At 40.1% G+C, this 11,684-nt stretch overlaps 1 protein-coding gene across 1 annotated transcript in view; it reads right to left on the bottom strand.

Annotated features, from left to right (window-relative positions):
• Positions 1-5,810: 5,810 nt before the first annotated feature.
• LOC140172694 (hyalin-like) overlaps positions 5,811-11,684 on the bottom strand; it is a 34,942-nt gene continuing 29,068 nt past the window's right edge. Inside the window, exons 18-22 of the mRNA XM_072195825.1 lie at positions 11,097-11,366; positions 10,104-10,343; positions 8,891-9,157; positions 7,771-7,893; positions 5,811-6,007 (exon numbers count right to left, since the gene is read on the bottom strand). Of these exons, the coding sequence (XP_072051926.1) occupies positions 5,811-6,007; positions 7,771-7,893; positions 8,891-9,157; positions 10,104-10,343; positions 11,097-11,366 (1,097 nt within the window). The remainder of the gene's footprint in view (positions 6,008-7,770; positions 7,894-8,890; positions 9,158-10,103; positions 10,344-11,096; positions 11,367-11,684) is intronic.

Genomic DNA, 11,684 nt, shown 5'->3' with positions numbered 1-11,684 from the left:
ATAGGTGGAATAAAAAGCCGACGATCAATTGAAAAATTAGGTCTTTTGGGGGAAAAAATCCATATCTTCAATATGAAAGGTCAAAATTTTCAATTGATCATCGACTTTTCCTCCCAGCTACATACACTTTTAAGAATATGTCATTAGATTTATAAAATTTACTTCGAGGACTGTCATATATCAAAACTGTGAAAAATATCAAATTTTAATAATTTGTCATAAAATTTATATTATATCGTGAATTTCAAAAAATGAAAATTATGCAATTCGATATGTCTGATGTGCTCTCATGCCCCACAAAAAATACTGTCGAAACGCTCAAAACGCTCATTCCAGATCCCTTAAGCATAAACTAATTCGGTGGCGTAATCTTACGGTTCAGCCGGATCTGTAAAGCGTTATAGTAAATATAGAGGCCTTGCATGTGACGTATCATCTCGTAAATATGGCGGACTACTCAAATGCATTCAACAAAAGCATGATTGCAATCTACCGTGACAGTTCGTCTCACACACATAACCCTGCACTACGATCAAATAGGTTGATAACAACATTTGATTGAATGGGCTGCACTCCGCCATAACTACGGTGAAGGACACCGGTTCAAATCCTTTGTTTGGAGCGAATCGATAAAATGATGCAGGGCCTCTATTAATTAATATAAAAACGATAAAGGCATACATACCCGATCGACAAACGTATTGAATAGGCGTGGGCGGAGTGCTGAAAAAACATATTGTTGACATAGGACAAGGGTTGCTGGTACACGCGGTTTCATTACCGACTGAAATCAACGATAAAAAAAAGGAATTTTTTGTTATTTGTGTACACGGCATCAAGTTTATTTGTCATCTAATAATAAACATTGGGCATTTCAGCCCTTTATTTCTGCATATCAATGTTTATAGTTTCTGTTTCTGGCCAAGCTTATTGACTGAATTCTTCTGTTGGGCAATAAGGTGGTCAGGCCAACATCTTCCAGTATAGTATCAGCAAGAAAGTAACATCTGGCAGTAAAAGCTGCTGGCAAGTGATCGCCTAGATAGTGATTAACCTGAGCCGAGTATAGGGATATGCGCATGAAGAGTATTCCATATGCTTGCTGACGAGGTTTCATCTCAGTATAATAACCGGAAGTTCATAGGATCTAACAGATCTTCAGAGCCTGTGATATGAGAAGCCTCAGTGAGCTCTGACTAATGGCCAATAAACAACATTACCAGTAGTAGTTAATATCACCAAACCTTATTAAATCTTCATCTTTAACATCAATGTACCAAGCTATGTGTTTCAGCTGCGGATATTGCTGTGATTTCCTGTGATTTTCATTAGCTCAATAGTGGTAGCAGAATTCAACAGTCTGGGTGATGATTGCATGGAGTTCAGTCAACCGCAGCACCACCAAAACACAGCATAGGCTAGCATCCTCAACTGCTAAAAGCACGTTATCATCAGATCAATAAGGTGAGACCATTCCAATTGTGTTTCCTGACCCTACTAAGATGTTACGATCCTTTGTCATCGGAAGCTTAAGCTTAAGCTTAATTATACTGCTTACAGTATCCACCAACCACCAGACCTTTCAGGATGGCACACTTGACTTGTGTGGTGATGCCGGTCTTTATATGGGATCATGCACAAGCCACCAACAGATGCTGCAAGTCCACGGCAGTCAAAACTTATGTGTTCCTTCTCTGAATGTAGACTTTGTTGTACAACTGTATACTACCAGTATTCTACCTCCCATACCTACTGGATGTACTCATAAGGTTACTCGGTACCCCCAGGGTTGCTACTACGGTCATCCAATTTTGTATGGCCCTAACACCTGTAGTACATATCATGGTTATCGTATAACTCTTTCCAATGATGTGGATACCAATCCGGGTCCGGTACTTAACCCATGTGCATGTTGTAATCGTCCAGTTGCTAAAAACCACCGACGCGTTACCTGCCAGGTTTGTCAAAAAGCTTGCCATGCAATTACATGTGGTAGACTTTCTACTGCCGAGTACCACCTAATCAGCAGTCAAACCAGCAAAGCATGGATTTGTCCCCGTTGTCTGATGAATGAGTTACCTGGAGATGTGATCCCTACTCTCTTTGATAACACAAATTTTCCCAACATCCCCGAAAACCATGGTACTGTCATTGCCGACCTCAAGCAATTTAAAGGTCTGAAATTCCTTCACCTTAATGCTCAGTCAGCATATGCTAAAATGGACGAAATAAGACTCTGTGTTCTTGAAAGTGATCCTGACATACTGGGTATTACGGAAACATGGTATGACGACAGTGTTGATAACTCTGAAATTAACATACATGATTACAACATTTTCAGATGCGACCGTTGTGATGGACACGGTGGGGTGATTCTCTATGTCCACAGCAGAGTGGAAGCCAACCAGCTGATAATTCTGCAACCAGACAACAGCAAGGTTGAAACCCTGTGGCTGAAAATTTCTATCCCTAAAACACGTCCAATACTGGCAGGTATTGTATATGCCCCTGACGTTTGTAACCAGTTTTTCGAAAACCTGGAGTATGTGATGGATGAAGTGAATGCTATTAGTACCTCATCTCGTACACCTGGAGAGATCATATGTTTTGGTGACTTTAATTGTGATGGGTTAAAACCCAAAGACTGGGAATATAAAAAACTTTCTAACATCATGAATACTTACCAACTCAGTCAAATAATTACTAGTCCCACACGTATTACTCAAACCAGTAAAACTTGTATAGACCACTTCTGGACATCCCGTCCTGAGATGTACGCTAAAAACGGGGTTATTACACTTGCCATCAGTGATCATTCCTTAATTTATAGCATAAGAAAAAATCCTAAACGTATCAAAGGACCTTCTCGCATCATTAAAGCGAGATCTTACCGCCACTTTGATGATGTTGCTTTTATTGAGGATTTAGAACAGGTTCCGTGGGGTACGGTTGAAGACTTGGATGACCCCGGCTTGGCATGGGGCATGTTTGAAAGTTTATTTATTCCCATCTGCGATGTTCACGCCCCATTTAGGCAGGTTAAAATTCCAAACAATCCTCCTCAGTGGATTGATGATGATTATATTGCGTGCAGACAAGACCTTGTGCGTGCAAAATCTCATGCCCAAAATACCTGCTCTGAGGTTGACTGGGATGCTTTTAGGTACCTCAGAAACAAAACTAACAATCTTGCTACCAGGCTCAAGCGGAATTTCTTTGAGTCTTCAATCAATGAAGCTGGAACAAACTCACATAAATTGTGGAAAACAGTTAAAACTGTGCTTCCCGGTTCTAAACAACAATCAATCAACAGCATAAGAATAGGTGATGAAATTGTCAATGATGGTAATTTAATTGCTAATCATTTCAATGTTTTCTTCTCAAACATAGGTCAAAATCTAGCTGATGCCATTTGTTCCAACCAACCTCCTATGAATGTCAATCTACCTTGCACTGAAGAGACGATACCGGAGGAGAGTCCTTTTATTTTCTCTAAGATATCTGAGGAGGATGCTCTTAAGCTTCTCAAAGGTATTGACAGTAAGAAAGCCACTGGTCTGGACAATATCAGTCCAAAACTCCTCAAAATTGGGTATGTGCAATTATGTAGGCCACTAACCTACATCATGAATCTTAGTCTCTCCACCGGTGTCGTACCTTCCGCATGGAAGAAAAGCAGAGTTTCTCCAATATTTAAAGAGGGTGACCACATGGACACGAGCAATTATAGGCCAATATCAGTAATCCCGGCCTGTATGAAGGTGTTTGAAAAGTTGGTCCATGGCCAGCTTTACAGCTACATCAGATTGCAATCTTTTGTCTCCTAACCAGTCGGGCTTCAGGGCCATGCACTCTACTCAAACATGCCTTCTCGGTGTTACCGACTACCTTCTCGACAATTTTAACTCTGGTTTTTCACTGGTGCTATCTTTTTAGACCTTAAGAAGGCGTTTGACACGGTGCACCACAACGTCCTGATTAACAAACTTCATAGCATAGGTGTGCATGGCACTGAACTTGACTGGTTTGGATCCTACCTTAGAGATCGCCAACAAGTCACTAAAATTGGTGATGTGGTTTCCAGTCCTGCTCCAGTAAACTTTGGAGTCCCGCAGGGATCTATACTGGGGCCCCTCCTCTTTACCCTGTACATCGATAATTTATCAAGTGTTATTACCCATCCTGACTCCAAGGTAGCATTATATGCTGATGACACTGCTATTTTTGTCAGAGCTAAAACTATCAGGGCCATTAATGACATTCTGAACTATGAACTCACCCATGTTGCTGAGTGGCTAAACCACAACTTCCTCACACTCAAAATTAAAAAAACCAAAGGGATGATTTTAGGTACTGCCCAAAAACTTGCTCGTAAAGACATGGAGCTTGAGGTTTACATCAATGAGTCTGTCATCGAGAATGTTGAGAAGTTCAAATACTTAGGTATTTGGCTGGATCCGTCCCTCACTTGGTCTTCCCACATTGAGAAGATTTCAAGCTCCGTCTCTATACGTAATGGTTTGTTAAGAAGGCTGAGAAACATCTTGCCCAAGGAAACTCTCATTCTTTTGTATAAAACGCTCATCATTCCGCAACTTGATTATTGCGATACTGTGTGGGGCAACGCTGCTAAGACATCCCTCAGTAGACTTGATAAACTTCAAAATGCAGCTGGTAAGATCATTCTGGGGCTCCCACGCAGATATCCCACCGAAGTACTTCTCAACAACCTGAAATGGGATAAACTGGATTGCCGCCGTAATTTCCATCTAAATATAATGGTGTACAAAAGCCTTTGTAACCTACTCCCATCACCCCTGTGCAATATATTCCACACAGTTGCTTCGAGTCACAACCACCTGACTAGAGCAGGGTCACAAGGTAATCTGGTCATCCCACTTAGTAAGAGCGAGTCGGCTAAGCGAAAATTTACATCCAGAGGCGTGGTCTCTTTTAATTCATTGCCAACCCAGGTTAAAGTACCATTACCTCATACACTAGGCCGTTTCAAAGCGATGTGCAATTAAATTAAATTATTTAACTATTCAGGTTGTTGCATGATGGTCGGCTGCAGTGCGGACTCTGTCTGCGGGCTGTCTTAGAAGCCTGCCGACATTGCTGCACTGCAGCCGACCAGCACAGATGTGCTTCCTTGGTGTGTTCATATATGCTGTTTTTTGTTAAATCCATGGTATGTAATTCTTTTGTATGTATTTCATTTGTATTTTTGATGTATTTTGTTTGACCCTGGGCCAGACTGGAAATCAGTGTAGACCACTGAGTTTGTTCCCCAGGCAAAATAAGATCTAATAAAATAAAAATAAAATAAGCCTCCTGGTAATTAAAACATGCAGCAGAAAAGGGTATTTCTTCCAACTGTGCTCTGTTGCTCAAGGTGACTCAAGGCAAATCTCCGTAATTTTCTCCAGATCCCCGTTTTTCATCAGATCTCCGCTAGTGGTTGAATATATGCGAAGATCCAGGAACTCCTCCTCTGGTAGTCCAGATTCGCTTAGCTAGCTCTGTTATGGATAGAATGGAGCTGAGATAGAGATAGAGAGGTAGATGTTACCCCAAACCATGCAGTGTTGGCATACCCCGTCTGAGAACGGCCCTTATATTGATTGCTCTTTGCATAGGCATGATGTAGGTAGATGCCCTTCAAAGACAATCCCACCTCTGGCTATTTCTTGACAGGGCGTGCATGACAGATCACTGCTCAAGGAGACTCAGGGCGGATATCCGCTATTTCAGATCTCCGCTATTCTCTTCAGATCTCCGTTATGTTTGTCAGATCTCCGCTATTCTCTTCAGATCTCCGTTATGTTTGTCAGATCTGAGATCTCCGTTATTTTCTTCAGATCTCCGCTATTTTCTTCACCCAGTGTTGTGTCAAAGATGGTGAGGTGAGATAGTGGTGGTCTTACACTAGGCGGCAACAAACAGTACGTTCCATGTCCTAACCCATGTACATCGATCGTATTGATGCAGTAGTTTGGTCCCATACCTGATGGAGAATATCATTCTTAGCATCATTAGCTTAGAGAATGTACAGGTGACAAGGGATTCTGAGATGTCATTGATGAATATGATGAACAATAAGGGACCCAAAATAGTATTGTAGTAATTACCAAGGATGTGAAGGAGGTATTATAATCACTTAGTATTGTAGCAAGGAGTAAGGATGTGAAGGAGGTTTGCAATCTCTTAGTGCTGTAGCCAGGATCAAGGATGTGAAGGAGGTATTATAATCACTTAGTATTGTAGCAAGGATTAAGGATGTGAGATATGAGATTCCTATAAAATCTTCAATGATTGGTCGGTGAGATAGTTCTTTAACCAGGCTAGCAATGTCACAGAGAAGCCAAAGGCAGCACGTTTAGCAAGAAGACATGGGTGCCAGGCACGTTCGAAGGCTCTATTAATGTCATGGAAGACAACACGTGCCTCTCATCTGTAAGGGTTGATATACAAGCCAAGGCATCAGAAGTAGAGTGACTAACCGCGACCCTGAGCTGACAGTTAGAAATTATGATAGAGAATGTCAGTCATTGTGCTTCCACCTCTACTTACCAATTAGCTCTCCATTACTTTGGCTCTTACAGAGAGCAACGAAATGGGTCTGTACTTTACACCATTACTTTGGCTTTTACAGAGAGCAACGAGATGGATCTGTACTTTACACCATTACTTTGGCTTTTACAGAGAGCAACGAGATGGATCTGTACTTTACACCATTACTTTGGCTCTTACAGAGAGCAACGAAATGGGTCTGTACTTTACACCATTACTTTGGCTTTTACAGAGAGCAACGAGATGGATCTGTACTTTACACCATTACTTTAGCTCTTACAGAGAGCAACGAGATGGATCTGTACTTTACACCATTACTTTGGCTCTTACAGAGAGCAACTGGATGGATCTGTACTTTACACCATTACTTTGGCTTTTGCAGAGAGCAACAAAATGGGTCTGTACTTTACTCCATTACTCTGGCTCTGACAGAGAGTAATGAGATGAGTCTGTAGTTTACTTTTTAAATGAATTTGGGTGCCCAAGTGGAGATGGAAAGATACTATACTCACGCAGCACATAGACGTAGACTGTACAGGTAGCTGTGTTAGGTGCAGTTCCGAATGTATATACAATTGTTGTAAGTCCCGATTGAAACGTACTTCCTGTTCGTAAACCATTGGTCGTCTGAATTTGTGTTATATTGGCACCATTAGCATAAGTACCTGTTGCAACAAGAAATATATCTACGGTTATGTTCTCTCCTCCTTCATTCTTTCTTTAATCATATTAATCTTTCTGTTAATTGCATGTCATATTTTTTCTCCTTTTATTTCTTCTATGTTTTCCTTTCTTCTTTCCTTCTTTGTGTGTTTCTTCTTTCTCTCTTAATTATTTCTTTCATTCTACCTTCCTTTGTTTTTCTCACTGTTTGTTTATTCCTTCTCTCTAATCACTGTTCTTTCTATCTGACTCGCCTTTCTTCTATGTGTTTCTTCTTTTTATGCTCTCTTCTTCCTTTTTTGTGTTTCTTCTTTCTTTCTTTGTCTTTCTGACTGTCTTTATTTTTTTCTGTCTTGATTTCTTTCATATTTCATTCTTTATATATGCTCTCCTTTCTTATTTCCTTCTCTGTCTTCCTTCCTTATTTGGGTTTTCTGCCTGTCTTTCTTCCTTTCTTCCTACGTGTTCTCCTTTCTTTTTTCACTCTTTGCTTTTTATGTTAAGTTACCAAGTGGGCAATTTACTATGACTGACCTGTTGGTTCTGTGAACATCACTTGTGCTTCTTTTGTTAGCGCGGATGCAGTAATACCGGCCACGTGAGTTTCACTTGCCGATTTAGTCGTGTCGCAGTTGGCAATCATTGGAATTTCTGAGGCTATTCATATGAAAACGCAAAAATATGGTCGTACCGTTAGTTCAATGTTCTTTCTCGAGGTTTCTTTTCAAATTTTCGTGTTCGAATGATTTGTAAATCCTTTTTAGACTTATGTATATTTCTGAATGTTCGTTTTATAAACTAAATTAAGGGGCGGGGTATGAACGTTTGGACAGTATTTGAAATTCGCAATATAATACACATTTTATGGTAAATAATTAAAAATTGATATTTTTGATATTTAGCAGTACTCGAAGTAAACTTTATAAATGATTTATACTTAAAGTGTATGTGGGGGGGGGATGAAAAGCCGACGATCAATTGAAAATTTTGACCTTTCGTATTGAAGATATGGATTTTTTCCCCCAAAAAACGCCCCAAAAAATAGGTCTTTTTGGGAAAAAAATCCATATCTTCAATATGAAAGGTCAAAGTTTTCCAATTGGTCGTCGGCTTTTCCTCCCACCTATATACACTTTAAGAATATATCATTAGATTGATAAAATTTACTTCGAGGACTGTTATATAACAAAAATGTGAAAAATATTAAATTTTAATAATTTGTCATAAAATTTGCATTATATCGCGAATTTCAAAAAATGAAAATAATTTGATATCAGAAAGACATTCTTCGTATTCAGAATGCAATTCGATATGTCTGATGTGCTCTCATGTCCCACAAAGAATACTGTCGAAACGCTCATTCCAGATCCCTTAATATTCATTGTAAAAGTTAAAATTACCACATAGCCTAATGAAGTAGGTTTCATTGAGAAGACGTCGAAAAACCACATCGAGCCTCGTGAGTTAACATGTTCTTCCAGTGCTTAGACTTACCAAGAGAAAAGACGTCTGAAATCGAAATCTATTAACTTGAAACTTTGTCATAGCTTTAATTACGTAATACACAAGCTTATTTATCTTAACGCTCAGCTGACGACCGACCACTCGCTGGTTTAATCAGCACATAACCCTCCCCCCCATAACCCTCACTTACATGGTACTTGTACAATAACGTTGAAAGTACACTCTCTGCTATTTCCCGCATCATCCGTCGCACGAACCGTCACCAAGGTGTTCCCAACATTAAAATTACTCCCGGATGGTGGACTATAGACTAAATTAACATTGCCGCCACTGTCGTCACTAGTTATTGCGTTTTGGTATGTAACCTGCACAGACTGCCCTACCGGCACCATGGCCGTAACGTCCGATGGGCACATCAGGGAGGGCGGTGTTGTGTCTCCAGTCGGGATGGGTACACCTGTTGGGTTGAAGAGCAAACTTTTCTTGTTTGGGTTCTGACTCCAACACTACACAAATTCTTTGCAATATTGTTATTCTGTGAAAGTGTATCATACGTTAGTCTAGTAGAGACTAGTAACTCCAAAATATCGTTGTGTTAATCTGGGTGTGACTATCATAGTGTTGTTTTAAGTGATACATTCAGGTGTGTAGATAAAGTATTTGACGGGGCGCCCTGGGCATTCCGAGATATCCAGGGTCAAAGTTGACACAGGAGTCAAAATTCACAATTATTACTAAAACCTATTCCAAATTATTTCTCCGGTCATAAGGATTCTGAAAAGACATAGATTGATCTATCTACGTCTTATTGGTGTGGGGTTTTCTATAGTGAAAAGGTCGAAGGTCGACATTTAGGGTCCACACGGGTCAAAACTGAAAAGTTCCCCCAATTTTGATGAAATGATCTCAATTAATTGATCTCAAAGAATAGTTTGCATAATGTAGGACATTTTGCTACCAAACACAGCAATAGGTCACAATCAGTATGGATAATTGGAGGAAATGTTCTGTGGATGACAAGTCTTGTCACTCACTGCCTTCGTGAAGAGGACGCTATATGCTTGAGGTAAGTCATTAAAAGGTGTTTTTTCTATTTCCTTAATTTCTTACATTCAGCTATTCGTCGTCTTAGTGAATACGTCATAGCTTAATTGTATTACTGGTTCACGCTTGGTTTGCACACCTATTAGCAACCCATTGACTTTATGTTGTGATCATTTTGATCGTGGTTCCAAACACAGATAGCGTGAAACAGTTGAACTGGCAACAATTGTGACATGGCGAATTCTAGGACTGCTGCTATTAAAAATAGATCCTTGTATAGCTGACAATATAGCGCATCAATTATTTTTAAATCAAACGATGAATAAAGACTAAGGATAATTTTGTTACGCTTTGATCACCTTCAGGCCATAGACACACAGCAAATGCACACGTTTCACTTGCGCCCCCACTCTCAAACACGTAAAACACCGGAGCACAGCCGCGACCAAAGTAAGTTTCAGGCGGGACGTTCCTTACGGTCGGCTGTCCTGCAATTGCGCTGGTTGGTTCGCTCCAAGTAAACTGCATCAAGAATGTAGAAGTGTTGTGGGTGGCAATAATGTTGTCAGGACAGTTGTCGATTGTTGGTCCACCAAAAGCTGTTTTCAGAGACAAACGTAAAACAAAGTTTATTTAGCCGTCTCAAAACACCTTGTTTCCTTCATAAACACAATAAAAAGATATTTGTGGATTTTATGTAAAGATAATAAACATAAATACCGCAATATAGATTCACAATGTATGCATATCACTTGTTTGATAGATACTTGGACTCAACAATGCATTGGGTGTTGATTTGTTGACGCGTCCAATGCATGAGCCCTGGGGTGCATTATACGCATCAAAATTCAGCGCCAGCGTATTATTGTACCCAATCTGTCAAACAACAAGGGATCCGCTTTTATTAACATACGTGATACACTACAAAAATGTCTGCAAATTTTGCTATATTCATCCCAAACAAAATATTAAAATGTCGAAAATGTGACCAATATCAATGCCCCCACCTTATAAAAAACCCTGCCCAATCCTAAAAGACACGAACGCATAGATGATTGACCACATAGTTCTAAGAGAGTAGGACTTGATCATGATATTTCTTATAGGACTACTGCCTTTTATATGTGTCTGATTTGTTCTTCACGATAGTTGGAAACTGCAGTGTTGAGCTTATAAAAAGCCTTCTGGCGCGTTGCTAGCAAAGCGCGAGAAACAAAAATGCACATCATTTGCCCATGCATTGGCAGGGAGAATCTCGTTTTGAAGATGGCGGATCCATGCAAAGGGTAGAAGTGGGAAAATGTACAGGGTTTTTTTCCAGACCAGCTAGCTTATGTCCTGTTATTACGTACTTGATGCACTGACAGAAAAGACACAGCGGGCCTCGTTACCGGCATTGTCTCGAAATACATATTCTACCACCGTTGCTGAAGGTACCAATATAGAAATACTCGTTGCTCCTCCCCAGTTTGAAGTACTAGAGGCTACCCCCGACGCATCAGTGGCTATTGGTGGGGTGAAGGTTGCCGTGGCCACGGGTTGGCCTTGGGGAACCTGTACTTGAATGTTTTCTGGACAGCCGGGTCTACCTTCATGTGAGATTGTGGGTGGAGTAGTGTCACCTGAAAAACACGAGCAAACAACATGAACAAATATTATTGGTTTCCGAAGTGATTCCAAAAACAAGATTTCTATTCAGCATATCGGATGAGAAGACTGAATGATTTGATCTTCCCCAAAATTAACACATAGCCTATAATGTTACAGTAGTACCTGTAGGTTTGATTGGCAAAAGACGTCTAATCGAGCCTCGTGAGTAACATATTCTTCCTGTGCTTAGACTTAATACCAAGAGAAAAGACGTCTGAAATCGAAATCTATTAAATTGAAATTTGTCATAGCTTTAATTACGTAATACACAAGCTTATTTATCTCAACGC

This window comes from Amphiura filiformis, chromosome 16, assembly GCF_039555335.1.
Source record: "Amphiura filiformis chromosome 16, Afil_fr2py, whole genome shotgun sequence".
Lineage (NCBI taxonomy): Eukaryota > Metazoa > Echinodermata > Ophiuroidea > Amphilepidida > Amphiuridae > Amphiura > Amphiura filiformis.
This window is presented reverse-complemented; position numbering and strand designations above follow the sequence as displayed.